The 26,364-nt window shown below is 36.5% G+C and overlaps 8 protein-coding genes across 10 annotated transcripts; 5 read left to right on the top strand and 3 right to left on the bottom strand.

Moving 5' to 3' along the window:
• Window positions 1–1,141: 1,141 nt before the first annotated feature.
• Window positions 1,142–2,541, top strand: LOC108817515 (RING-box protein 1a). Its single transcript, XM_018590233.2, has 5 exons — window positions 1,142–1,386; window positions 1,484–1,534; window positions 1,636–1,695; window positions 2,139–2,210; window positions 2,304–2,541. Exons 1-5 carry the CDS (start codon window positions 1,251–1,253, stop codon window positions 2,339–2,341), a joined length of 357 nt encoding a protein of 118 aa, XP_018445735.1. The 5' UTR covers window positions 1,142–1,250; the 3' UTR covers window positions 2,342–2,541.
• Window positions 2,542–3,326: 785 nt separating this feature from the next.
• LOC108815235 (probable glucan endo-1,3-beta-glucosidase BG4) lies at window positions 3,327–4,591 on the bottom strand. The gene has a single exon (XM_018587881.2). The coding sequence runs from the start codon at window positions 4,495–4,497 to the stop codon at window positions 3,415–3,417; it is 1,083 nt and encodes a 360-aa protein (XP_018443383.1). The 5' UTR covers window positions 4,498–4,591; the 3' UTR covers window positions 3,327–3,414.
• An 86-nt stretch (window positions 4,592–4,677) lies between these two features.
• Window positions 4,678–5,833, top strand: LOC108815236 (F-box protein At1g11270-like). Its single transcript, XM_018587882.2, has one exon. The coding sequence runs from the start codon at window positions 4,739–4,741 to the stop codon at window positions 5,831–5,833; it is 1,095 nt and encodes a 364-aa protein (XP_018443384.1). The 5' UTR covers window positions 4,678–4,738.
• A 1,031-nt stretch (window positions 5,834–6,864) lies between these two features.
• LOC108817511 (alpha/beta hydrolase domain-containing protein WAV2) lies at window positions 6,865–9,495 on the top strand. Its single transcript, XM_018590230.2, has 8 exons — window positions 6,865–7,220; window positions 7,698–7,733; window positions 7,902–7,980; window positions 8,104–8,158; window positions 8,261–8,377; window positions 8,511–8,675; window positions 8,784–9,012; window positions 9,093–9,495. The coding sequence occupies exons 1-8, from the start codon at window positions 6,983–6,985 to the stop codon at window positions 9,098–9,100; spliced, it is 927 nt and encodes a 308-aa protein (XP_018445732.1). The 5' UTR covers window positions 6,865–6,982; the 3' UTR covers window positions 9,101–9,495.
• Window positions 9,496–9,880: 385 nt separating this feature from the next.
• LOC108817512 (PHD finger protein ALFIN-LIKE 5) lies at window positions 9,881–11,762 on the top strand. Of its 2 annotated transcripts, none has more exons than XM_056991038.1 (5): window positions 9,881–10,123; window positions 10,254–10,286; window positions 10,822–10,993; window positions 11,147–11,282; window positions 11,378–11,762. In XM_056991038.1, exons 1-5 carry the CDS (start codon window positions 10,015–10,017, stop codon window positions 11,642–11,644), a joined length of 717 nt encoding a protein of 238 aa, XP_056847018.1. In that variant the 5' UTR covers window positions 9,881–10,014; the 3' UTR covers window positions 11,645–11,762. The 2 variants fall into 2 exon arrangements, with proteins under 2 accessions (XP_056847018.1, XP_018445733.1); XM_018590231.2 differs by having other exon boundaries at window positions 9,891–10,123; window positions 10,822–11,050.
• A 7-nt stretch (window positions 11,763–11,769) lies between these two features.
• Window positions 11,770–12,965, bottom strand: LOC108817514 (glutaredoxin-C4). Its single transcript, XM_018590232.2, has 4 exons — window positions 12,754–12,965; window positions 12,358–12,431; window positions 12,105–12,203; window positions 11,770–12,007 (listed from the first exon to the last, which is right to left on the bottom strand). Exons 1-4 carry the CDS (start codon window positions 12,900–12,902, stop codon window positions 11,931–11,933), a joined length of 399 nt encoding a protein of 132 aa, XP_018445734.1. The 5' UTR covers window positions 12,903–12,965; the 3' UTR covers window positions 11,770–11,930.
• Window positions 12,966–13,273: 308 nt separating this feature from the next.
• Window positions 13,274–17,376, bottom strand: LOC108818365 (LRR receptor-like serine/threonine-protein kinase EFR). Of its 2 annotated transcripts, none has more exons than XM_018591321.2 (3): window positions 17,190–17,376; window positions 14,012–16,752; window positions 13,274–13,930 (listed from the first exon to the last, which is right to left on the bottom strand). In XM_018591321.2, the coding sequence occupies exons 2-3, from the start codon at window positions 16,725–16,727 to the stop codon at window positions 13,512–13,514; spliced, it is 3,135 nt and encodes a 1,044-aa protein (XP_018446823.1). In that variant the 5' UTR covers window positions 16,728–16,752; window positions 17,190–17,376; the 3' UTR covers window positions 13,274–13,511. The 2 variants fall into 2 exon arrangements, with proteins under 2 accessions (XP_018446823.1, XP_018446824.1); XM_018591322.2 differs by lacking the exon at window positions 17,190–17,376 and having other exon boundaries at window positions 14,012–15,964; window positions 16,037–16,863.
• A 1,758-nt stretch (window positions 17,377–19,134) lies between these two features.
• On the top strand, window positions 19,135–21,530 carry LOC108815237 (myosin-17-like). Its single transcript, XM_056990933.1, has 12 exons — window positions 19,135–19,296; window positions 19,412–19,582; window positions 19,694–19,798; window positions 19,900–20,073; window positions 20,192–20,299; window positions 20,409–20,479; window positions 20,590–20,689; window positions 20,793–20,852; window positions 20,923–20,979; window positions 21,052–21,132; window positions 21,225–21,307; window positions 21,395–21,530. The coding sequence occupies exons 1-12, from the start codon at window positions 19,135–19,137 to the stop codon at window positions 21,528–21,530; spliced, it is 1,308 nt and encodes a 435-aa protein (XP_056846913.1).
• Window positions 21,531–26,364: the final 4,834 nt, after the last annotated feature.

The raw sequence follows: 26,364 nt of genomic DNA, 5'->3' as shown, positions 1-26,364 counted from the left end.
ATAATGTACCTTAGTGATTTGATAAACATACACATAAGATTTCTTGAAAAAAGAATTTTATATCAAAAACAAGCCTGTAAAATTAACACAAACACATACATCCCGCCCGTAGGGCGGGCCGACCCTAGTTTCCTCATATATCAACAAAGGTCATCATCATATTTGCTTTGATTCCACTTGTTGGTTCACAACTAGAAATAAAAATTGAAGAGTTATTATACACACCACTTTGAGACTTGGAAGGTGAGGTTACTAATAAGGTGAAGAAGGCGAGGATTAGGTAAATGGTTCACCTTATGAGGTGCAGTCACTCGTCTTGAATGATAGATACTATACTATTTTTGTTACATATTGGCAGCTTATGCCTATTTTAGCAGCAGCAGAACCGTTGATACTTGCAGTCGTATCCCGTCGCTGCAATGTTGCTTATCTGATGGCTGATGCTAACATGTATATTGTAGTATACGCTTTGATGAGTTTATAGGCTCTTTACTTACGGAAAAAGATTCTAAGTCTACTTCGTAGATTTGAAATTCGAATAATTAGAAAAAATTATTTTCGAAATGAATATTCGAATATTCATTCTAATAATTATATAAAATAATAAAGAAAATAAAAGGATAAAAAGTATAAAATAATAATAATCGCATGAGGTTAGAACAAAAAAACCAAGAATTTCAAATCAGATATCATTTAACTTAAAAAAAAAGCTTTCCGGTCTAATTCAAATTTTCTTATTTAGAAACTCATGAAATCAAAATTAGAAAGAATGCCGTATCTGCTCTCAGGTCTTATTTCTAGGCTTACTAAGGTATAAAAATTTCTGATTATTTTGAGAAAATTTCTGTGTGTAGTATCTTTGTTCAAATTTCTTTGGTGCTCATTAAAAAAAATTATGTAATAAAAATCAAAATATGTAACTGTAAATTTCGACAACTAGTGTATAACGTAATCAGAAGAAATAAATATAGAGAAATACGTAAAATGTTTGTTTTCCTTTTCCAAGATATACATAATTAATTAGATTAAGATATTTTTCCATTATTTATTTGGGAAGATAATTAAGGCGAAAAAAATAATAGATTTACTGTACTTAAGTTAAATTGTGGAAGGAAAATTTATCGTTATTATATAACCGACGCTTGTTCTTCCGTCAAATCAGATTTTCATTATATTCATCAGAAGACTCTTCTTCTTCCTCCGATCTTCTCGCTTCGACTTTTCTTAGGGCTTTTCCGTGTTCCAATCCGATGGCTACACTCGATTCCGACGTGAACATGATCCCTGCGGGGGAACCCTCGGGCAACGCCGTGGCTTCTTCGTCGAGCAAGAAGGCGAAGAGATTCGAAGTGAAGAAGTGGAGCGCCGTCGCTCTTTGGGCTTGGGGTATGCAGCGAATTGAATCTTCCTTTTGTGTGATTTATGATTAGCTAGGGTTTTGTATTGATTGATTGATTGATTGATGTTTCTTGTGGTTTGACAGATATCGTCGTGGACAATTGCGCTATCTGCAGAAACCACATCATGGATCTCTGTAAGTCCCCCCGATTCACCATCGATTGATGAATCAGAAGATTATTTGAATGGTTAGGTTAGGTTAGGTTAACTTAGTTTCTTGTGTGTGTGTGTTTGTAGGCATTGAATGTCAGGCTAATCAGGCCAGCGCTACGAGTGAGGAATGCACTGTTGCTTGGGGTAAGTTTTTTTTTTATTATTATTCTCTACGCCTTTGATTGATTGCTGCAATCTTTTTGCTTCTTGTTTGAAACTTGATTGAACAATAACTTAGGGTGCGTTTGTTAATCCTTGACATTGAATTTTACCTTTTTGATGAATCCACTCAGATGTTGCATGCTTCAGTGCCCTAATACTCAGTTGCATCATTACATATCTCTGTATCTTAGTTGCCCTATGTGATTAGGATGATGGAACTTGTTAGCTGGAAAGTAGTTCATGAAACGTTTGTTATCTGGTAGAGAGAATAGGAAGTTTTCATTAACATATGAGCCTGAGTCACCTTCTTAACCTAATCGTTTATATATGTGTGTGTATGTGTATTTGGACAAGTCAAAGTCGTTATACATAAGATGTTTTGTGCCTTGCGTAACTAAAGACTAACCTAATGTTGGTACGTGCAGGGGTTTGCAATCACGCTTTCCACTTTCACTGCATCAGCAGATGGTTAAAGACTCGTCAAGTTTGTCCATTGGGTATGTGTGTTTTCTCTGTTTTGAAGCTTTTTTTCACTTGTTTGCAGTTTTTTTCTTAGTGTCTGTTTGTTAATATTGATCTTGTTTCAACAGATAACAGTGAGTGGGAGTTCCAGAAATATGGTCACTAAATCAGCCAACCGCACCAGCAGATTTGTGTATCATGTTCATTTCGCCGCTGCTTATGAGATACTAAGATTGCTCAGACTTCTGTTTTTCCTTTTTCGCCAGTTGTGAAAACAGTTTTTATTGATACCTTGTCGTTTTGCTTTGGATGATGTCTTTAGTTTTCAGAAAATCTATATACATGCATGTTTTCTTTCTTCTTAAACTATTTGGCCTCTTAAACGTCCACATGCTTCACAAAGTTACTACTAAAGCCGTAAAAAGTGAATGTTGTCTAAATCTGATTCATATCCAACTATTGTAATTGGTAATTGGCTTATTTATTCTCTGTGGACCTGTGGTATGAGTTCTGCTTAACATGCTATGCAAACATTGAATGAAAATATAAAAGAATAAGTGTTTTTAATGATAACAAAAACACTGAAATTAAAACAACATTAGAGCATTGTTTATTAATGCTTTGGGATAGTGTAATAACCAAGAATCTAAAATCACAAGAACTTGTAGGTCGGCTTCATATCAGTAAGGTAGTACAATCCCAAGTTTTGCTCGGTCCCGCTTGTTTCTGATTCTCATTGAAAGCCGCAAATATAAACAGATTTATGCTACTGTTTGGGCTCCTTTGCACAACAAAATTAAAGACTTAATTAGCCAAAGAAGCAGCGGAAGCAGAAGTGAAGCGAGACACTGTTAAAGCCGCTAAAACATAGTTCATTGAAACAGGAGCAAAGCATCATGAGATAGGATGCTTCTCCTCCAAGTTATTCTTATTAATTCTTAACTTCTAACTTAGTAACTTCTGTCAACCGCAGAGATGGTCGGTTTAACTTGCAATTGAAATCTTATAAATGGATGATTGACATATAGCTAATCTCGAAGCAAATTCTAAACACAACTAAGTTCGACATCAATACCTCATTATCAAAATGAAACTGAATTCTTATAAATGAATGATATATACATATAGCCAACCTTGACTTAAAAGTCCAACACTCCCACTCTATTTAAAATATCAGAGAGTTATATCTAAATAAAACGAATGAACTGGTTATAGTCAAAAGGATCAAGAATCGAAAAATCAAAACAACTGGTAGATAGGCTTCAAATCAGTAGGCTCGTACAAGCCAAAGTGCTGTTCTGTTCCAACTGGTTTCTCATTCTCGTTAAAAGTCGCAAATATAAACCCATCAATGCCACAGTTCGGCCTCTTGGGAGTCCCTTTCCCGCTTCTCACACGCTTGACAAAGTTTCCATTGTACATAGCCGCTATCTCCGGCGTTGTCAAGTCACCGTTACCTGCGGAAGGCCATCCCGTCTCCGACACAACCATAGACACATCCTTCACACCCTCTCTCTCCATTGCCCACACGAACGCGTCGAAAATAGCATCAAACATGTTTGTATACTGCATTGCCCCGTCCTCGACCACCACAGTTTTGGCGTTGAAGGTGGCGTAGTCGATGCTTATGTTTACGGGGTTGGACGCGTAAGCGAAGTAAGGGTAGATGTTGACGAGGATCGGTGTTCTTGCTTGAGACAAGAACTTCAACACGGGCACGAGTTGTTCACGTGACTGAGGCGTAAACATTCCTGCTGAAGGTGGGTAAGACTGTCCGAGGTTGGACATAGCCACAACAGTGGTGACGGAGATAGGAAGACTCTTGGACTTAACTAGGTTGGTGAGAGACTGCACGACGGGAAGCACTTGAGGACCAATTGGTCCGGGGATGACTTCGTTACCAACGGTAATAAACGTGATGTTCACGTCAGCTAAGTAAGGCTCGATGTTAGTTGCGAACCAACCGTTAACAGCTTCTTCGCTGGCCGCAAGAGGAGCCAAGTCTTGGTCCTTGATGCCCACAGTGAGTTCGATTTCGTGGTGACCACGTAAGGCGTTGAGAACCTCTGTGTTTGGGTCGAAGATTCGGATTTTAGTAATGCCTATGGACTTGTAAAGGTTGATAACTTCGGACGGAGACGGGAGGTTGTCTCCGAGGAGGCCGTAGTTTAAGCCGACGTTCGTCGTTGTTACCATGTTTACGGGACCGTGGTTTTTAATACTGAATAGAGTTGCTATCCAGTAGCACAAAAAAATAATAAATAGAGTTGCTATCAATGATAGCAAGAACAGGAAAAACTTTTTAGGGCAAGTACACTCCATAATATTGAAAGAACCGTAGACCACAATCTGTTTCTCTTGTTAGGTTTCGCTTCTGAATAATATGTTTTAGAGATATGAGTAAAATATATAAAGATATTTGAGATTAACTTTCTATATTGTTGATATCAAAAAATGTAAAGTTGCAAACTATATAGTTAGAAATTTTCCTTTTTTTTTCTGAATAAAGTTGTGTGCATCGACATGAGTCGTCGTCCCACTTGAACCGTAGCGAGAAAGAATCATGTTGTTGACACAAGGTGCGGAATTGCTGCCCGACGATCTGGTAGAGCTCATCCTCGAGCATGTGCCCGTGAAGCCTCTGCTGAGATTCAAGTCTGTATCCAAAAAGTGGAAACTCACAATGGATTCCCCACGTTTCATGGAACGACACTTGATTCGTCGCAAACAATTACGTGGTCCCGATGTCCTTATCTTTAGTATCTCCCCCGAAGAAGAAGACATAGAGCAAGGTCGAATATTTGTGTTGGGGTCATCAATAGCTCGGACGGTCTGGTTACCTATTACGGGCAACATGTACTGCTACGGTAGTTGTGACGGTCTAGTATGCACCTTCAGTATGTGCGCACCGAGTGTCGTGGCCAATCCCGCCACTGGATGGTATCATAGTCTTACTCTTTCCAACTATCAGACGTACATGAGACAAGGATGGACTCACTTCCCTATCCATTGGCTTGGATTCGGTAGAGATAAAATAAGAGGCACTTTCAAGCCGGTTTGGTTGTATAATTCATCCGGGTTTGAACCTCGTCAAGACAAGGCTGTTGTTACCTATTGTGAAGTTTTTGATTTTAGCACCAATGCTTGGAGGTACGTTGTCCCTTCTTCTCCTTATCCGATTAGTGCTTGCCATAAACCTGTCCATTTAGATGGGACTCTTTATTGGTTCACCGAGTGTGACGAATCCATGGTACTCTCTTTTGATCTTCACACCGAGACTTTTCAAGTCATAGCTCCTTTTCCCCACCCTTGTCCTCCTTACCTGCGCAACATTTGCATACTCGATAACCGCTTGTGCGTCTCTGAGAGAAAAGAGTTCACCCAAGTAATATGGTCATTCGATCCTTCGGGCAAGACATGGAAGACAATGTGCTCACTTGATCTCACCCCAACTTCTTCCTGGTGGCTAAGTTACCATGCGTTTTTACCAATAGCAGTTGTGGACAAGGGTCGGTTATTGCTTCAAAGCCGTGATTTGAAGGACCCACCGGTGATATATGATCTCCATACCAAATCTTGTGATTTAATCTTCCAACCTAATGGACGCACTCGTTCTGTTTACTATTTAGAAAGCTTATTCTCTGCTTTATCAAACTAGTCGCTATATTTGTACTATACAGTTGCTACTTAAACATTTTATCTTTATTTTTTTTAAACAATGGTTTTCGTCTCCTCATCTTGTTTTTTTCTTGGATCTTTTTGCTCTTGTAACCTGGTCACTAGTAACTAGCAAGTCCCCCAACCATATATGCTACTGTACCGCAGAGAGCTGTCGTCTGTTGATATGAAACACGTTGTATGCACCTTTACATATTGCAGTGATCACATATTTTATCGCGTTCTATACATAGATTTTTGATGACACTTGCATATAGATTCATATGGTAGAAAAGTTATTAACTCCATTTCTATTTAGAGCACCAGCAAAAACTAGTTTCTCACACATAGTACCTACACTAATTTTTATTGATATTTAAATAGCATTAAGTAACATAATTAATTTTTATTTTTATAAATATAGTTAGACTAATAGAAAAGGACCACGTGTAGATATGGTCTCTAGAAAACATTTCAAAATTTCTTTGCATAAGTATGATGGTGACACTTTCTACAATCTTTCTCCAACTTTTTATTTTTAAGTTATTTCTTTTTGTTAAGAAACTGCTCTAGAGATCATCACTAATGATGCTCTTGGGTTTGGTTAGTTCCATTTCCATTTGCTGGTTAAAGTATATTGAAAATTGAAATGAAAACAGGTTTTTTGTTCAAGAAAAAAAACACAGGTTTTAATGAATTTTAACCAGTTATATCTAAAGAAATAAGAATACCTAGCATATATTCTTCTTATTTTTAAAAGAGACTTTTTCATGATTTTTTCCCCTTATTTGCTTTAGTTTTCCATTTATCCAGACAAAAAATGTAAATCTTTGAATCAACAAGACACAAAATAAAACAATAATGATAACAAATCAATTGATAAAAAGAAAAACTCTCATGGATTAGAGTGTGATGAGCTTGTTTGGGCCCATTAAAAACGCTCGCTGGGCTCTGTGGGTGTTCTCATCTGGACTTACATTGTTAAACTTAATTAAGAAGCTCGTTTCTCCTCTCCGACAAGAAAAGGTAGAAACAGATAGAAAGTGGCAAATCAAATCGAGTTCGATTTTCTGCTTCTCTTTCGGATTCATCAGATTCATCTCCTGTTGTTAGCAGCTACGAGCAGACTGAGAGAGCGCGAGAGAGGGAAATGGTGACGTACGTGAGCGCGTTGTTCTACGGAGTAGGAGGTATAGTAGTCGCCGGCGTGGCGCTGCTCGTTGCCTTCCAGGAGAAGCTCGTCTACGTCCCTGTGCTCCCCGGCTTAACCAAGTCATACCCCATCACCCCCGCCAGGCTCAATCTCATCTACGAGGACGTCTGGCTTCGATCCTCCGATGGCGTACGCCTCCACTCTTGGTTCATCAAAATGTTCCCCGATTGTCGAGGTCTCTTTCTACATTCCTCCTCAGGGTAGATCTGGTTCATGTCTATTGGTTAATGTTAATGTATATAACCGGTTTAGCGGTTTGGTTAGCTTAGATTGATTCCGGTTCAATTGTACATATGAGCATAAATACTTGTAATTTCTTATTAATGTAAAATGTGTAATTACAAGTATTTATGCTCATATGTACAATTGAACCGGAATCAATCTAAGCTAACCAAACCGCTAAACCGGTTATATACATTAACATTAACCAATAATGTCTTTTCGGAAAGCTTCCGACTTTTTGAGGGAAATTTAGGGTTTTGGTTGTCTCTTTATTCAGTTAGGTTTTGGTCTACTTTAGTTAGATTTGTGACGACCATAAATCTAAAAAATTGAAACTTGACGAGTTTCACTTGTTTTTGGTTGATAGTAGCTTAAGCTTTGATTCAACCTGGTTCTGACTTCTGAGTGTTTGTGTTTTTGCGCATTGCAGGTCCAACCATTCTGTTTTTCCAGGAGAATGCTGGAAGTATCTTTTTTTTTTTTCAGAGCCCATTTCTTTGTGTTTTTTTTTGTTGATATAAGAGCTCATTTGTTTCTGTTATCTCTATGCTCTTTGTATCTGGTCTACCTACTTATGTGTCTGTTGGCTGAGACTCTTTGCCTTGTTTACGGCCTTCACCTTAGAACCCCACAGATATTGCTCATCGTCTAGAGATGGTTCGCATCATGATACAAAAGTTGAAGTGCAATGTATTCATGCTTTCCTATCGCGGGTCAGTTCTCTTTCTCTTTATCGTTTGTTCTTAGTTAAAAAGCATTTGGTATGTTTATACAAATACTAGCTGATTGTTTTAGCTTGCTTGCATTTATAACTGATTGATATTCCGTGCAACCAGCTATGGGGAAAGTGAGGGTTATCCGTCACAGCAGGGAATCATTAAAGATGCTCAGGTTCGCTTCTCTCTTTAAATCTATCCATTTATCCTTAAACTCTTCTCTTGTGCCTCCATCTATTCATAACCCATTTTCTTGCCTTTCACATTTTTTTTGTAGGCTGCGTTGGATCACCTTTCTCAAAGGACAGACATTGATACTTCTAGAATTGTTGTATTTGGAAGGTCCCTTGGAGGAGCTGTTGGAGCTGTGCTTACCAAAAACAATCCTGAAAAGGTTTCTCTTAATTTTCTTAGTAGCATGCATGTCCTGTGCACTTGGATCTGTGCTTTTAGTTTTACTTTTGATATCTACTCGTCAAATTAGTTGTGTATGTTGTTGACCCATCTCTACACTGTCTTTATTATAGGTATCTGCATTGATTCTGGAAAATACATTCACATCCATTCTTGATATGGCTGGTGTTCTACTGCCCTTCTTAAAGTGGTTTATTGGAGGAAGTGGCACTAAAAGCCTCAAACTTCTCAATTTTGTTGTACGCTCCCCCTGGAAGACAATTGATGCTATTGGTGAGGTAAATAAGCTATGTAGACTCTTTCAGATGAATCCTTTTCGTTTACAGTTTTACTAGTTGATTCTGTAGTAGCTCACTGATAATAAGCTGATCTTGAAACAAGAGCAGGTCAAACAACCAGTACTTTTCCTCTCTGGACTGCAAGATGAGATGGTCCCACCATTTCACATGAAAATGCTGTATGCGAAAGCGGCTACCCGTAACTCTCAGTGCACCTTTGTTGAATTTCCAAATGGGATGCATATGGATACCTGGCTGACTGGTGGTGACGTTTACTGGAGAACGGTCATGGAGTTCCTTGCAAAACATGCCCCTGAGGGAAGGAAACCCGATACAGGTAAAAAATCATCTCTCACGATGTTTGTTTCAATAGATGCTTCGAACTCCAGGTTTTGACATTGGTCTCTGATCTTACAGGAAGGTAAACTAGCTTGGCGAAGCTGTGTTGAGAAGAGGAAGTTTCAACTCATTTTGGCTCCTAATGCAACCTGAAACGTTAGTCTCTTTATAAGCATATGTGTGTGTGGTGTGGGGTATGTTGCATTTTGGGAGTGACAGATACAACTTGTAGTGAGAGTAAGATGCTGGACAAGGGAGCCTGTGGGAGATGGCACAATGTACGTTTAATCATTATGCTTTTTTTTTTGCGTTGTTTCAGTTTTGTTTTCTTCTGTTTTTTTGTTGTTTCTTGGTTATTTAACTGTTGGTGGAGGCTTCTCTTATGATACCTAACCCTTCCCTCTAAAATGATAACTGCTTTGTAGATGATTGGGAAAGTCCAAAGACACTGGTTATATGATTAAAATAATTTGTTGTTTAAGTCTGCTTTCTATAGTCTATTTTTTCGTAATATACAGAAAGAGCATTGAATCGAACTAAGATCTATACTCTTGTAAAAGACACATTTGGATCCATCTCTTTTGTTCCAAAAGGCAGAGGATAATGTGATTTCTATCTCCCATGCATGACTTGTTTGTTGATACGGTACAGGTTTCATCTTGCATGCCCTTTTCCAGAAATTTATAAGCTTTTGAAAACAACTTTAGGTTCGTTTCAATAAGAGTCTTGGTGACATTTATTTTGTCAATTTCTTTTTTTTACTATAGTCATCATGGTGTATTCAATTATTATCAACTTATACAAAAGAAGTGTTTGACGTGTGACTAGACCGGGGCGTGTCACTATCCACGGAGCTTCTTTTCGTCTTCATTCAATATTATTTTGTTTTTGTTCTTGAATTAATTTTCTGCTGCTTTATCATCACTCGCTTTGAACACAAAAGAGTTGTGCTTTTTCAAAAAAGACCGGAACTTGAGTGCCGCGTCTCTCAGAGAGGAAGATGGAAGGAGGTGGAGGAGGAGCGCACTACAACAACCCTCGAACCGTGGAAGAAGTCTTCCGAGATTTCAAGGGTCGTCGAGCTGCCATCCTCCGAGCTCTCACCACCGGTCTTTTTTTTCTTTCTTTCTTCTTGTCTTGTTTTTATTTTTTAAAGTTTTCTTATGGGTTTCTAAATTTTGCTTTCACTAAGATTGTTTGGTGCATAATTCAGTCTTTTTTTTTAATTTTATTTTACAGATGTGCAAGAGTTTTTCCAGCAATGCGACCCTGGTTAGTGTTTTTTAATATATATATACTTTCGCATTGAGTCAAGCTGCTTCACTTGTCACCCCTTTTTTTGTTTTCACTTCTTTGGTTCCTTCTAGGCTCTAACTCCTTTTCACTGCTAATTGTCTCTCGTTTTAGAAGTTTCTTTTGTTAACTTCCAGCTTGCTTCTATGTTGTGCTGTAGATTTGATGTCTGTAGTTTCCTTTTTCTTTTGTCTGGTTTGCAGAATTGACAGCTTGGCAACAACAGAGTCTTAATAGTGGTGGTGACTTGATTATATCGAAACATTTTGTCTGATCAATGTTTCTTTCTAGTTTCGTGATTTGGTCACCCCATAGTTTTTTTTTTCCGTCTTTGCTGGTGTTATCTTTATTTACTTTTATATGGCTTTAGTGTCACAACAACAACCCACACATGATTTCTTTTTTTATCAAGAAACGCTACATTCTCAGTCTTGACTGTATACCTTGAATATCGTTTTCTAGGAGTGTTTCATGTCGTAACTATATTGTGCGACTATTTTTAATGACATTTCAGAGAAGGACAATCTTTGCTTGTATGGGTTCCCAAATCAAGTATGGGAAGTGAACTTACCAGCTGAAGAAGTACCTCCAGAGCTCCCCGAACCTGCACTCGGCATCAACTTTGCCAGAGATGGAATGCACGAAAAAGACTGGCTTTCTCTCGTTGCTGTCCACAGTGATGCCTGGTTACTCTCTGTCTCCTTTTTCTTCGGTTCAAAATTTGGTTTTGATAAAGCTGATAGGTATAATTCTTTCTTTCTTTCTTGATTGGTATGCGTTTCTCTTCTAAACCATTACTCCAGCATTTGGAAATCTAAGCAGTGCACTTACTAATATAGGAAGCGCTTGTTCAACATGATAAATGCGGATCCTACTATATTTGAAGTTGTAACTGGAACTGCGAAAACACAAACAAAGGGGAAGCCCTCTTCAGCAAATCAAAATGGCAACAGATCCAAGTCAAATTCAAATGTGGTAAGATTCAAAAAGCAGGATCTTGTAGATTAGTATTTTTTGTGAGATTTACACTTTTATGTTGTAGTTAATACTTTTCTTGGTCTAAAATGCAGAGAGGTTTAGATGGCGAAACCTCAAAGACAATACAACCCATGGGCGAGGAAGAAGAAGAGGAAAAGGAAGAGGAAGAAGAGGAAGAGGGTGAAACACAGTGTGGAGCATGTGGAGAGAAGTATGCTTCAGATGAATTCTGGATATGCTGTGACAAGTGCGAGAAATGGTTCCATGGGACATGTGTGAAGATCACTCCAGCTAGAGCTGAGCATATCAAGCATTACAAGTGCCCTTCTTGCACCAACAAAAGAGCTCGACCCTACTAAATGTTTTTTTCTCCCACTAAGTCTTAGCTATCTATGTATCTATCTATCACCCATAATTGTAAAATGCAATTTAATTATGTCAGTATTTGAATCCTCAATCCAGCTTTGTTTAACTCAACTTGCAGTAATTGATAAATATGTTTAACTCAACTTGCAGTAATTGATAAATATGTTTAACAAGGCCATGCCAAGCTGTTTTAAAATCTTCAGAAACCCCGTTACAAATTTCGAACAACTGATAATCACAGACGCAGAGTTTTATCAGTTATTTAAACTATATTTCAGCCTAGAGTTCAGCTCTTGTGTTTCCGGAAACGCCAAGAAGCTTGGCCAGTTCCCCGCTCTCATGCGCGTCTACGGTATCTGAAAAAAAGCAACAGAAACAATAAACAAAATGTTGTCAAAAGCAAAAGACATTTTGTTTTCTTGAAGGAGAAGGAGAAAGTAAAAAAGTATTTACCATCTGATCCTCCGATGTGCTTTCCGTTAATGAAAACCTGTGGCACTGTTCGCCTTCCAACAATCTCTCCAAGTGCACTCTGGATACTCCCCCCATCTTCTGCAAAGACCCCAATTTTCACACAAACATCTCTGTTTCGTTTAGTCACACAAATGAATCATCTCTGATCCTTTACGCCAAGGGAATCAAGATCATCTCAAGAGATGAGAAACAGAGTAGGATAATGATTCACTTTTAAAATCTAAAAAGGCACCTCTTTCGTCAAGCTCAACAACATGAGGAACCTGATTCAGCTCACTGAACACAGACTTTGCTCTCCTGCAATACCTGTTGAGCACCAACCAAGGATTCATGGTCATATATAGATAGGTACATGAGCTCAACTACTTAACTCTTTTTTTTAAAAAGGCTAAGGCTTTAAGCAAGAGAACAAATACACATGACATAAACTGAATTCAAATGTTGATTACCACATTGTATATCTAACTAAGCTCAACTCATCAAGTTTCAAACCATTTGTTCCGTCAAGTTTCAATTTTTCGATCTAGAAACCAAAAAAAACGCAAATTGACACCTAAAGATCCAGTTTTTATGAGAAAGGGACAATCAGTGATTGAGAATGAACAGAGAGAAGGGGAGAGAGAGGTACGGGCAGTAGGATTTGGAGAAGATGACGATCTTGTGGGAAGAGATGGTCTTCTTAACAAACTCTGCCTCAGGAGATGCTGAAACCATGGAGATGGATGCAACTAGTGCCACGAGGAACGCTGCCATCGAGATGCATCTGATCATTGTCATGCCCTCTTCTTCTTCTTTTTTCTTCTCAATCAGATCTGCTCTGCTATAATCTGTAGGTAAATGGTGAAGTAAACGTGTTAAGTAGTGATGATGACTAACTGACCCGGATCCAGCTAAATCCGACCCGGTTCGGTTAAATACGACGCCGTTCAGGGGTTGCTATTAGACAGCGAGAAGTGTAAATATGAGAAAGTCAACTGGGAGAGACCAAAAACAAAATCGTAAAGTAAATTTAATTTTACCACAGTAATTTCTCTTCTTACAGTAAATATTCTTGAGTGAGTACATGTGTATGTACGTGTGTATGTCTGGGTTGCTGACCACGAATGTCTATTCCAACTGATTATTATTACCTAAACTAATGAAAAAGGTTTTGATAAGGAATTGAATTTTAAAAAACCATAATTGAGCAACTAACCAAGGTACAATCACATACATTACTAGAACTTTGTTGTGTTGTAACGGCATGTAAGAAGACCTTATTTAAGAAAATGCTCAAAAACTACAAAAAAAAGGAAACGAAAACAGGAGAAGGTGAGTGGGCTAATGAAGAGCAGAAGTAGTTGAGAAGGTGATTGTGAATCTGTGATGTCATTTTTTTTTCTTGGTCTACATTGTATGCGTGTCAGCGCTTAACATCCATTCCTGAGGAGAACTTTGCACAGCAGCATCCCTGGGACTTAGCTCTTCTGCAGCATCCGTCTTGGTACTGAAGAACTTAGATCTGACTGAGATTAATTCACGTAGCGCTTCATCCATTTTCATCCTATCCCTTTGATACTCCTCAGAACACCTTACGCCCACCTGAAGAACCAGTCTCAACCACTCATCAACAACCGCATTGCTGCTGCCTCCTCCACCCTCCTCCTCACCTCCTGACAACAACACCGACTCTGCGTAGCTGTGGAGGTTATAGTCCCCTGCAAACGATTCGTCTGTCGGTTTCTTTCCAGTGAACATCTCCAAAAGTAGAATCCCAAAGCTGTACACATCTCCTTTTACTGATGGTTGGCCTCCCATTCCATACTCTATTACATGTTTCAAAAGCCACAAACCATAGACAATAAGATTTAATAATAATTACAATACTTTCATAGATGTTTATTTACCTGGTGGGGCATAGCCAACGGTGCCTCTAACACCAGCGGAACTAAACTGACTTAAGAAGGATTCTCGATCGAATTTATAGAGAAGCCTAGCCAAACCAAAGTCACCAACATGAGCTGTAAGCTCATCGTCAAGAAGAACGTTGCTTGGCTTAAGATCACAGTGAGCTATCGCCTCATGACAGTGAACATGCAGATACTCCAAAGCGGAACCAACATCTATCGCTACGTTAAGTTTCTCTGGAACTGTTAAAGCCCTCGAGTGATGATCTTCTTCTGGCTGCTGCAGCAGCCACGTATCCAGACTTCCTTTCGGCATGAACTCATAGACCAGAGCTCTGAACTCGTTTCCTTGGGAATCGAGGCTTGAACAGACCGTTAGCAGTTTCACAAGGTTACGATGCCTTATACCTTTGAAAGTTTCACACTCCGCCATAAAGCTTTTGGTTGCTCCATGCTTCAAGAGGTTCAAGACTTTAACAGCGACGAGTTTGTTGTTATCATCATGGCCAAGCACTCCTTTGTACACGTCACCGAAGTTGCCTGAACCAATCAGATTGCTTGAAGAGAAGCCACCGGTTGCTTCATGAAGCTCTTTATAGCTTAACTTCTCATAGAACTTTCCCACACTAGTGGAATAAGATAGGTTAGTACTACTTGCATTGTTCTTCTTCTTCTTGTCCCTCCTCTTCTTGAACCACCAACACAGAGAAGCCACGATTATGATTAACAGAAGTGAGGCCATGCCTATACCAACACCACTTGCAACCTTCTTTCGAGTTGAAAGAGGCTTTCTCGGCCTTGGTGATGCTTTCACAGTACACGGCTTTAGTTGCATTTCTCTGACCCCTCCGCAGAGATTTTTGTTACCAAAAACAGAAACTTCCGTAGCGTTTCGAAACACTCCTGTTGTAGGCACACTCCCCTCGAACTCGTTCATCGAAAGATTCAGATTCTGCAGCAGAGGTAGCCTGGCGAGATACCGAGGTATGCGGCCAGAGAGATTGTTTCTGGACAAGTCAACATTTGATAAACTGACCAACCGACTTATATCCGGAACCCCTCCTTCAAACGAGTTTCCTTGCAGGTAGAGAAACTCCAAGGAGAGACAACCACCTAGAGTTTGCGGAATGCGTCCTGATAACTTGTTGTCGCTAGCACTTAGTCCAACGAGAAGCTCCAGCTTTCCAACTTCTTCAGGTAAAGAACCTGTCAAGAAATTGCTTGACAGATCTAAGTAAGCAAGAGATGGAATCCGCAGTATCTCTGGAGGTATACTCCCGTTCAGATTATTAGTATCAATCCATAAGTCAAACAAGTTTGTACAACCTCCAATACTCTTGGGGATTCTCCCTTGGAAACTATTGCTGTTCAAATGAATCTTCTGCAACTGAGTCATTTTATCAAAGTAAGATGGTAACTCCCCGGATAATGAGTTTGCATACAGATCAATCACCTGCAGTTCCAAAAGCTTCCCGAAAGAGACAGGAAGCTCTCCTGTCAGCATGTTTTCTTCCAAACTGAGTATTTGCAGGTTCACGAGATTCCCGATGTCACGTGGAATGGTTCCAGAGATTTGGTTTCCTCCCAAGTATAGACTAGTCAACGTGGTGGAGAGATTGGCTGTTGAGGCAGGAAGCTCACCTCCAAGTCTGTTGTAACTAGCGTCCAAGAACTCTAGCTCAGTGCAGTTACCCAAAGCAGTAATAAACTCAAGATCAGTAAACGAGTTGTTGTTTCCCAGAGCGTTTTGAGCAATCCCTAACCACCACAGGTTAGGTAGATTCCCAAAGCTCAAAGGGATGCTTCCTGTGAGGTTGTTAGTTGAGATATCAAACCTTCCAAGGCTTGAGATATTGGCAAGTGTTAACGGGATAGCTCCTGTGAAATGATTGTTTCCCATAACCACCGTTCTTAGGTTCGGTAGAAGATCGCCAAACTCAGCTCTGAGTTCACCTGAAAAGCTGTTGCCGGTTAGGGACAGAGTCTCCAGCGAGGAGAGGTTGTACAACGGAGGAGGGAAAGCACCTGAGAAACCGTTCTGCGATATCTGGAAGAACACCATTTGTCTCAATCTAGCAACATCGTCTGGTATCTCTCCTACCATATAGTTATTTGCGAAGTCAAGCTTCCGGAGCGAGGTCAAGTTTCCTAAGGACGAAGGGAACTTTCCGGTGAGGTTGTTGCTGTTAAGATACAGAATAGTCAGCTTAGAAAGCGAACCTAGCTCTGAAGGAACTTCGTGTGCAATCTGGTTTGAAGATAAATCAAGGGTGGAGAGTGTGGAGCAGTTAGAGAGACTGTGTGGGATCTTTCCTTGGAGAAGATTAAAGCTCATGTTCAAGTACCGAAGCCTAAACAGCATCCCCACCTCTGGAGGGATGGTACTTGTGAAAGAGTTTTCTGCGAGGTTAAGTGATCTGAGAAACGAGAGGTTACCGATGGAAGGTGAGATCACACCGGCTAGCTTGAATCCTCCGAGGTCTAGACTCGTAACTCTTTCTTGCTTCCGACCACCGCATGTGACACCGATCCAGTTGCAAAGAGGAGTGGAGTTGTTCCATGAGGATAAGACCTCGGTATTGTTCTCAGCAGCTTGGGATTTTAACTCGAGTAAAGCTCTCATGTCAGTCTCGCTCGAAAACCTGGGTTGGGCAAAGACCACCGTGGAAACTTGAAGCAACATGAGTAAAGCAAGTGAAAGAGACAGCTTCATCATCTCTTTGCTTCTTCTTCAACATAGACTAGAGAAAACGAGAGGAAGGTATGTTAAAAAAAAGAAAGAAGCAAACTCAAAATGCAATTCCACTGAAGAGAAGGTAGTGGGGACAATTAAATGAACTCGTTGAATATGTGAGACGGAGTCCTTGTCAATAGTATTTGTTTTGTCAACAGTCAAACCTTTATATAAGTGTGTAAACGAGAGAGTAAAGGCAAAGACATTTTTTTCACTGGCCGACATTCAACACAAAGACAAAGGCTCTTTGTCATTTTCGTTAAATGTCCTTTTTTCTTTCTGAAACTATTGACATTTGACAATATTCCTTCAAGAGTTTAAAGAATATTTTAATGTTAAATTCAAAGATATTATTGATAGCAACTTCATCACCTAGCAAATCCAAATAGCAATCATTAGTTGTTGGTAATTGCAAATTGAAAAAAAAAAAGAGGAAGACTTTACTTTAGGATTACTGAGTCTCCTGAATCGGCGCATTTTCACGGCGAAGGCCTTAACCAGCTGTTGTGTCGTTAATCTCCGCAAAGAGCGGCCGATAAACTTGGGGAAACTCAGCTCAGACTGGATCTTCATTCGAATCATCTGAGCCATGATCAAAAATCGTAAAAGGTTGTTGAGACTTTGATTAGTGAGTGAATAGGTGGTGGCTGTGTCAGTGTAACGGAGAACAAGTGTTCTGCTCTGTTTATTAAAGATTAAAACGGCACGTAGTTCTTTACCGAAGGACCAAAACGAAACAGCTTGTAGTTTTGAACAATCTATATATTATTACTAGTATGTAATCAGGATAAAGACACTGTATAAGAGTAATATAATTTTAATATAACAAAATAGGAATGTTGAAATAAGATAAGATTATATATTTTTTACCAAAATAAAGTGTTTCACTTCTATAATAATCACCAACTATATATTTGAGCAATAATTATTATAGATTATTAGACAACATCACAATATTAAGAAAGAAAAATATGTTATGAAAGTTAGGAATAAAATTTAAAAACTAATGTGTAAAATAGTTATGGTACAAGTGTATAGTTATGTAATTTCAAAAATTCAATATAGGTAGCAAAATTATAATAATTATAATAAATGTTATACACAAAATATAAAAAATTAAAAAAAAATTCGATAAAAGCAGACTTTAGTTTTCTTAGTTATTTACAAATTCAAGCACGAGCACATTTTAACTTATTAAATAAAATACTTTACAAATTAGTTCTTAGTTATTAGTATAAACATACAGATTTTTAAATTATGTCTGCAAATTTATGAAAGTTTAATACCATAAAATATGAACGCCATTATAAAATATTAAGTTACCAGATATTTAATATCACTTTATAATAAAAGAAAGAGGATAATTATATTGAAATTGCCTATAAACAAACATATAATCTGTGATAAAATTATATTTTACAAATATTTATTAATGTATATGGAATTTTAAAAAGAAAACGATCCCGCGCTTTTAAAGCGCAGATCAAAATCTAGTATATATATTATTACTAGTATGTAATCAGGATAAAGACACTGTATAAGAGTAATATAATTTTTAATATAACAAAATAGGAATGTTGAAATAAGATAATTAAGATTATAGATTTTTTACCAAATAAAGTGTTTCACTTCTATAATAATCACCAACTATATATTTAACATCCCTATTATAAAATGTTTTATGTAGACATTATTTCGAGATATATAACATTTTATAGACTGCAAATAAATAAATAATTCTAGTAAGATATTGTTCACCAGAATTTTATTGGTTAGGCTTCATCTTCTTTTGATTTCTAGTAAGTTTAATTTCTAAAGGCTATAAACTTATCCAGCAATGTTTTTTTATCTACTTAACTAAATTTTATCTATAAAATTTAATTGTATAATTTGAGAAAACTTTCCATTTTACATGAAGAATAAGAAATTGATATTCATTTTTCTATATTTTCTCTTTATTTGCAAATTTAATTTTCGGATGACGTTTGCATAAACATGTAGAAACCAGCGTTCTTGACCGTAGCATTCATTTAGACAAAAAACAGCTTTGGCTATCGTAGTAAGTTGGTTCTTTCTTGCTTCATTGTTCAAAGGAAGTTATGAATCAGCAGAGTGTTTTGTGTTTTTTTTTCTTCCTCATGTTTGTTAAACTTAGCGCCATTACACTTTTGACTGTTTCGTTTTGCTCACAAGTTTTGATGCTGCAAAAAGATTCTTACTAGTTACCAGTCATTGTTATCTTTGTTGGTTGATTAAAACTGCTGCTTTTTTTTTTCTGTTCCGGACGTTTACATGTTGATTTTGCTTTTGCGTTTCAGATTAGAAGAGAAACACAATGTGTACACCGGTAAGAAAAAGTGCTTTTTCTGATTGTCTTGCGCATTTAGAAATGAAACAGGACGCTCTGCAAGCACTGCGGTACTTGCAAATTGAAGAAGAAAACGCTGCTGTGATTAAAGAAGGGGAGGCTCAATTAAATAAGGTGACTTCGGTATTGGTTGAGGATACTCAAAAAATCATTTCATTGACTTCAGAGGTGGATGCTCTTAAGGTGTGTGTGTGTGTGTGTGTGTTAACTTACTAGATAATTTTTTGAATAATGCTTGTCTGTTCACGTATCTTTATTCTGAGTATTGCATTCTGTTTTCTATCTTGGTGTCACTCAGGAAAATCAGGAACAACTACTCAAATGCCTCACACAAAACCTTGGATATGCTGGAGGCAAGCCTGTTGCTGCATGTCTCATTTACAAATGTCTCCTTCACTGGAGATCATTTGAACTCGAAGAAACCAATATCTTTGACAGAATCATTCAAAAAATAGCTTCAGCCATTGAAGTAAGAGCTGATTCTTTCTTGCTTCATTGTTCTGAAGGGTACATGTTTAACAAAAAATAACGTTGGTTAAGTATGTAAATATCTATATGAAAATGTTGTCTTCCATTTCAGGTACCAGATAACAACCAAGTCTTGGCCTATTGGTTATCTAATTCATGTATGTTACTTAGGCTACTGCAACACACATTCACTAGTGCTGCAATACCAGCGTCCAGAGTAACAAGCTGTGAATCTTTTTTTTTCTTGTTACTCTTTTCTGACTTGACCTTTATCTGACTCACTTCATGTCTTCTGTGTCTTGTTTACAAACCAAATAGGGATGCATGGGAGGTGCTGTAGTCTCTTCTTCAGATAGACAAATGCAAGTTGATACAAAGTACCCAGCAATTCATTTCAAGCAGCAGCTTATTGGATTCCTAGAGAAGATGTATGTAATGATCAGAGATAATCTTAAGATTGAGATATTTTCTCTTCTCCGGTTATGTGCTCAGGTTGTTTCTTTGCTACCTTTAATTAGTGTATCTATTTATTGACCAGTCCATACTTTTCAAGTTTCATTTCACTTTTTCATCGGTTTAGTAGTGTATAAGACATGGCTACATGATACAGGCTCCACATGCGCAAAAAAACAATGTTCCTCAACGAGATATGATTGGTCATTGGGGAAGTATTGTGGAAAGGCTAAGCCGTTACTTGAATCTAATGAAAGACAACAATGTGAGTTCTGGGAATTCATAAGAAAATAACAAAGCAAACCTAGACAACTTGGGCTTTGGATTGAGAAAATCGAATGAGCAATGAAACCCTCTATCTTTGCATGATGCAGATTCCACCATTCTTGGTCAGAAAAGTATTCACACAAATATTCTCCTTCATCAATGCTCAGCTTTTAAACAGGCATGCATGTTGACTAGCCGTAACATCTCATTTTCTTTTGTTTTCTTATCTCTCAAGCAATTTTTCCTTGGTTGACAGAAAGTTTTCTCTGTAATCAACAACTTGTGCAGTGTTCTTCTAAGCAATGACTGTTGTTCTTTCGTTGATGGGGAATACGTTGAATCAGGTTTGGTTGAATTAAAACGGTGGTGTGTAGAGGCTACTGATGAAGTAGAGGCTACTGTTTTGATTTCATATCTCAAACATTTTTTTACAATATATATTTTTTTAAAGTTGACTTAATTGTTTAGATTTTTTTTTAATATAAAAACAGTATGTAGGTTCAGCTTGGGATGAGTTGAAGCATATCAGACAGGCAGCGGGATTCTTGCAGGTATAATCATACGTGATGCTATGCTACTCCTATTGCATTGTAAACTCAATTTTTTTGGCTCTCTGTTCAGGCCATTATTCAAAAACAGGAAATGACCTTAGACAAAATAACAAGAGAACTCTGTCCGGTAATGATCATTAGACTTAAATTGTTTTATTTTTCCAACGAGACAAACATTGAACTTGCTTGTGTGTTTCAGGTGTTAAGTATACGGCAGCTATACAGAATCAGTGCCATGTACTTTGATGACATTTATGACATGAGCAGCGTTTCTTCAGATGTACGTTCCACTTGTAAAATGACTAAAGCTTTGATTCTATCTAGACATTGTATTGACTTGTCTTCTTTGTTTTTTCTTTCTCAAACCGTTAGGTGATTTCAAGCATGATGATTAGATTGATAGATGACTTGAACGATGGCGTACGCACTGACTTTCTTTTGGAGGACGACTTGAGGTAACTTATACTTTTTTCTTTCTGTGGTTGAATAAATCTTTTGTCCCATTGCTCTCAAGTAATGGAGAGTGATCAATCAAAACGCAGCATTCCATTCACGGTGGAGGATATATCAAAGTCAATGGAACAAGTGGATGTAAACGACATTGATACGCTTTCATTGATCCATGAAAACCCAAGTTTCAGCTTCTCACTCACTTGTGGAGAAGGCAGTTCAGCATAAACAGTTTGTCACATCGGGCTAGCTATATTGTGCTTTTTTATTATTTTGTTTTAGTCTGGTGTGGAAGTAAATTATTTTTCTTTGATATGCTTTTTGCTATTAGTTTTTTTTTTTTGCTTAACGCATCAAATAGACTTAAATTCCAGTTGCTATTTGAAGAGGAAATATTTGATTTCTTAAGGTGGTGTTATTCAATTGTGGATTTAAAGTTAATTCTATAAGTTTTATAATCCACTGTTATTCAATGATTGATTGTAAATTATATTTTTAAATCTAGTGTTATTATAACATTTAAAATATTTCAACTAAAATATTTTAAAGTTAGTGTTATTGGTTCTTAGATTTACAATCTCCTCACTAAAAGAATTTAAAATACATTGTTATTTAATCAAGGATTGGAATTCAACAATTAAAATCTAGTGTTATTCATGTTTAATAGATTCTTACAATCATTTGATTTGAAAACTGTTTTAATGGATTTGAATCAATTTTTCATGTGTAAGTTCCACTAATAGAAATCTAACGTTTTACCATCGGATTTTAAAATCATTTCTTATCTAAATAAAAAAACAGTATTATTCTCACCATCAATTTTTCTCTCGAAAAGAAAAAAACATCATCATCACAAAACCCACATTTTTTTGTAACCAAACAATTAATTTTCCAGTTTTCCCTCAAAAGGTATTATAGCATGCATGTATGCATCACATTCACCATCCTTTCCATTCTGACATTGTTTTATAATTCACTCAAACAATTATTTCTTTTAACCATGGTCAAGCAATTTGTAAAAGTTTGAAAATAAAATGATAGATTTGTCAATCATTTGTTCTTGAGTTTAACTCTAGTACAAAAAGAGTACATAAACTATGATAGATTTATAAATACAATGATATGGATTTAAAAAATTTAGATTCAAATGAATAATAAATCAATTAGAAATGTTGAAAATCTAATATATTTAAAATCTAATGGAATTGATTTTAATTTATAGAACTAATAACATCTCCTAAGATTATTCAACAAGGTGGAAGACATATTACGTACCTTGCAAATTCTTGGATTACTGAAAATAGGACGAAGAAGTGCTATTTCATCGTGAAATGCAACGGTGTCCACTAAGTAATCCTCATCTCGTGTAGAGATCTACAGAGAAACTAGTTTTTGATCTGTGCACCCGCGCGGGTGTTATATCAATTTTTTTTATGATTTTTGATATTGTATGTTTTGACATTTATCGGCATTAAATATTACTTCAATATAATATTTATACACAAACTTTTGTTGCTTATATTGAGTAATTTTATTTATTGTATCAAACCGTCAATTGGATTAGTTTTTATATATGTTTTTCTTATGTAAATTACATTGACATATAATTATATAAAATATGCATGAATTAACAAATGTAAACAGCCATTTTTATTTAATATAATTTTCTAAAACTGGCTATTTACAATGGGATTGTAAAGTTTTAATTATTATTAATAAATAATTAGGAATAGATTATAATTCCATAAAGAATATATTGATGATCATTTATCTCCGTTTGCTAAAACAGAGAAAATATCCGCAAGTAAGACTTTTCGTATAATATATGGATTTATATATAAAATGACTCACAAAGTTATTTTCATTTCTTATTTGCAGAATATACAAAGTGTATGTACACATAAGGTTTAGAAAATACATAATATACAAACTGTATGTATAAGGTTTAGAAAAAGTGTCTTATTTTCATTTCCTATAATCTATTTTATTTTTAATTAAAGTATGTCATAGTGTAAATATTGTTTCTATTAGTACTGGAATATTCTTATTTTTAGAGTTATTCTTAGGTTCACACCAACCAATAGGATTTTTTTATTTTATATTCAGAATCTTTTGAAAATGGAATTTTTTTTTTAACTTATATTATGTTTTAAAAAATAAAAAGAATTAAATAAAAATAGTAGCTGATAAAAAACGAATTTGAAAATACTTTTAATAATTTTTAAAACCATCGGAAAAACACTAAACTCTAAATCATAATCCCTAAACCCTAGGGTAATTCCTAAACCGTTGGAAAAATCATAAACTCTAAATCGTGAACACTAAAATACTAAATTTAAAAAAAACTAAACCATTAATACTAAAACCCTAAACCCTTGGGTAAATCTTAAACCCTTGGATAAATCTTTAATCTTTCGGTTTTTGGTTTGTGTTTTATTCAAGAGCTTAGATTTTAGTATTTAAAATTTATTGTTTAGGATTTAGGGATTAGGGTTCGGCTTAAAAAATAAATATTATTTATTTTTACAACTATTTTATTTTTATCCTTTTTATTTTAAAAAAATAATATAAGTTATCAGTTATTTTGTTTCCTTTTATAAAAGATATTCAATATAAAATAACACAATATTAAGTAACCTTGATGGACATGCATGTCGTAAAATAAACTTGAATTCCAGTTGCTATTTGAAGAGGAACTATTTGATTTCTTAAGTAACCTTGATGGACATGCATGTCGTACAATAAATACATAGTTCTTGCTTGAATGAGAAGCTATCTTAAACACTTGTTATATGCATAGTCACTCAAGTAACACTTGTTATATGCAGGAGTTGGTTATTTGTGAATATTTGCTGGTTTGGGTGTCGTTGCAAACTTGCAGTGAAGGAAATATAGTTTGCTTTTCACTCCTTTCTGTAAAGAAAGAATTTTCGTTGATGTGTGTTTTGCTCTACAAGTTAGCGTCTAGAATCGTCCTTTGATTTTGAACCCAAAGCAACATAAAACCTCTTTTAAGACCTTCTGGGTCACGCAACTCAGTAGGGTTGACTTAGGTAGATGGTCATGGTTGACTAAACTTTAGTAGGGTCCATTGATTACGTACGATTGAACCAGTCGTTGAATAGACTATGTTATGAGAAAATGAAAATAGTGACGCTAAAAACACGTCAATACACATAGAAGTCCAGAACGCGCGATAAAAAAAATACAATCGGATCATACGCAGTTTCTTAACATGATTGCACGATTGGTAACTTTAACCATCTGACTCAATGACACACGAGCAGTAGGCTTGCAAGACTGGAAGCAAAGAAGGCTATGCAAAGGGAAGAGAGAACACGTTAATTGGTTTGATAATTATCTGTCATCATATTAGTGAAATGAGCTAAGAATATTTTTTGTACATAGAGTTAGACCTTGATGCTTCATTGTACCATCCCAACGATCTATTTCTATCATCTCTCCTTTTTCATGACATATATACATCCACTCTCATTTATTTGAAGTGTTTTCATGTTCCAAACTTTTGAAGCATTTAAGATGGTGCTTGATAGTTGATAGGGCCAAACAAGAGGAAAAAAAATATTGCTAGTGAGTCCTCTTCAGTTTCAACATTTCTGCTCTTAGAACATCATTATTGGAGGGTAGTATACAAAAGTTTTTAGCTTTAATTTTTTTTTTTTTTTTTAGTCATGAAAGCTTAAAGGCATCCCTTATTTAAGGGCTTTTCCCTGCTTTTTCTCTTCGATCCTCTTCCCTTTTCTCTTAAGGGCTGCCTTAAAGGCTTTCCAATAATGATGGTCTTACTACTATACTAATAATTTACTGTGGATGCAACTTTCTACAACACTCGCTGTCAAAAGGTTACCGCGATATATCTAGTGTCGACCCCACTGTTAGAGCTTGACTATATCTCGTGTCGGAAAATCTATCTAAGAACAAATCACAGCCGCTTATTTCCCACGTGCATTAAAGAAACATGCAGCCATTATTACTAAACTGTCCTCTCTCAGACACTCCTTAAACCTCTCCGCTCGCTCGGTATATTTGTCAATCGTGGACTCTCTCTTTCATAATCGTCAACAAAATAATGTATTCATGCAAACTTTTCTACAATATTAATATGCAACTTCACGGTGACCAAGACACTAAAGTAACCAGTGTGGTATTGAAGTCTCCGTCCTTTTTTTTACAGTATAATATAGTTTCTTTTCATCTTTCTTTACTTCTATTGCCCTTGGATCATGGAAGAGTAAATTTTCGCTCTGTGTACTGCAGATTCTGGATTCGTTTCATATTCCAAGGTCACTCTCACTGACTCTGTTCTTCCATCATCGCTTACATTTCTAGCTTGGCTTCTCAATCCCAGTTTTGTTGGTCTCTCTTGTGTTGCTTTTGTGCTTCATGATTTACCTTTTAGGTGATAATCATTATGATCGTTTGCTTTTGTATCACTTTGCTTATTATTATTATTATTATTATTTTGTTCTTTTGTTAAATACCTGGATTTTGTTGATCACAAGGGGCATTGTTACTATTTAATTACTTTTAACCCTTTTAGTGGCAATGTGATTGTAGTATTTGCTCCTCTCTTCTAGGGGAAATATATGAGTTTGTTTTTTACCTAAGAAAAACCAATTATTAACACATGTGGACTTTTCAGATGGTGTCGGTTTGGTTAGATCATTGGTGATGGAAGTGATGATCAAATTATGTTTGTAGTTACAGAGTTCTGTTATTTTGTGCATATGAGTACAAAATTTTTGTGTGGTAGAAGCATGCAACGAATAAGCTCGCTTTAGACTCAATTTGTGGTGGAGAAAAAGAGATACATAGAGCAAACCAATGGGGATTTCTCTACGTGAGGTTCTAAAAATACATATACTTTAGAATCTCATGTAGAGAAACTCTTATTGGATGTGCTCTTACAAATATAAAACCAAACTCTCGCTCTCTTCTGCCTTGTTAAGAGTTCTAGTTATAACTTTTTTTTTTTGAATGACTTAGGAAGTTCTGAACTCGTAAGCCCATAAATTCTTTTGAATGAGGCCTAAATTATTTT

This window comes from Raphanus sativus, chromosome 7 (assembly GCF_000801105.2).
Source record: "Raphanus sativus cultivar WK10039 chromosome 7, ASM80110v3, whole genome shotgun sequence".
Taxonomy (NCBI): Eukaryota; Viridiplantae; Streptophyta; class Magnoliopsida; order Brassicales; family Brassicaceae; genus Raphanus; species Raphanus sativus.
The sequence above is the reverse complement of the archived record's forward strand: the minus strand, read 5'-3'. Positions and strand labels throughout refer to the sequence as shown.

Excerpts from the sequence above, each read along its gene's own strand:
- LOC108817515 (XM_018590233.2), top strand. The coding sequence starts at position 1,251 with ATGGCTACACTCGATTCCGACGTGAACATGATCCCTGCGGGGGAACCC. Across the intron at positions 1,696-2,138 it reads GGAATGCACTGTTGCTTGGG|GGGTTTGCAATCACGCTTTC; the intron begins GTAAGTTTTTTT and ends TGGTACGTGCAG. Across the intron at positions 2,211-2,303 it reads TCGTCAAGTTTGTCCATTGG|ATAACAGTGAGTGGGAGTTC; the intron begins GTATGTGTGTTT and ends TTGTTTCAACAG.
- LOC108815235 (XM_018587881.2), bottom strand. The coding sequence starts at position 4,497 with ATGGAGTGTACTTGCCCTAAAAAGTTTTTCCTGTTCTTGCTATCATTG.
- LOC108815236 (XM_018587882.2), top strand. The coding sequence starts at position 4,739 with ATGTTGTTGACACAAGGTGCGGAATTGCTGCCCGACGATCTGGTAGAG.
- LOC108817511 (XM_018590230.2), top strand. The coding sequence starts at position 6,983 with ATGGTGACGTACGTGAGCGCGTTGTTCTACGGAGTAGGAGGTATAGTA. Across the intron at positions 7,734-7,901 it reads TTTCCAGGAGAATGCTGGAA|ATATTGCTCATCGTCTAGAG; the intron begins GTATCTTTTTTT and ends AGAACCCCACAG. Across the intron at positions 8,378-8,510 it reads CCAAAAACAATCCTGAAAAG|GTATCTGCATTGATTCTGGA; the intron begins GTTTCTCTTAAT and ends TCTTTATTATAG.
- LOC108817512 (XM_018590231.2), top strand. The coding sequence starts at position 10,015 with ATGGAAGGAGGTGGAGGAGGAGCGCACTACAACAACCCTCGAACCGTG. Across the intron at positions 10,124-10,253 it reads CCTCCGAGCTCTCACCACCG|ATGTGCAAGAGTTTTTCCAG; the intron begins GTCTTTTTTTTC and ends TTTATTTTACAG. Across the intron at positions 11,051-11,146 it reads GGTTTTGATAAAGCTGATAG|GAAGCGCTTGTTCAACATGA; the intron begins GTATAATTCTTT and ends TTACTAATATAG.
- LOC108817514 (XM_018590232.2), bottom strand. The coding sequence starts at position 12,902 with ATGACAATGATCAGATGCATCTCGATGGCAGCGTTCCTCGTGGCACTA. Across the intron at positions 12,432-12,753 it reads TTCTCCAAATCCTACTGCCC|GTATTGCAGGAGAGCAAAGT; the intron begins GTACCTCTCTCT and ends GGTGCTCAACAG. Across the intron at positions 12,204-12,357 it reads TGTTGAGCTTGACGAAAGAG|AAGATGGGGGGAGTATCCAG; the intron begins GTGCCTTTTTAG and ends GGGTCTTTGCAG.
- LOC108818365 (XM_018591321.2), bottom strand. The coding sequence starts at position 16,727 with ATGATGAAGCTGTCTCTTTCACTTGCTTTACTCATGTTGCTTCAAGTT. Across the intron at positions 13,931-14,011 it reads CGTTGGCTATGCCCCACCAG|AGTATGGAATGGGAGGCCAA; the intron begins GTAAATAAACAT and ends AACATGTAATAG.
- LOC108815237 (XM_056990933.1), top strand. The coding sequence starts at position 19,135 with ATGAAACAGGACGCTCTGCAAGCACTGCGGTACTTGCAAATTGAAGAA. Across the intron at positions 19,297-19,411 it reads CAGAGGTGGATGCTCTTAAG|GAAAATCAGGAACAACTACT; the intron begins GTGTGTGTGTGT and ends GGTGTCACTCAG. Across the intron at positions 19,583-19,693 it reads AAATAGCTTCAGCCATTGAA|GTACCAGATAACAACCAAGT; the intron begins GTAAGAGCTGAT and ends CTTCCATTTCAG.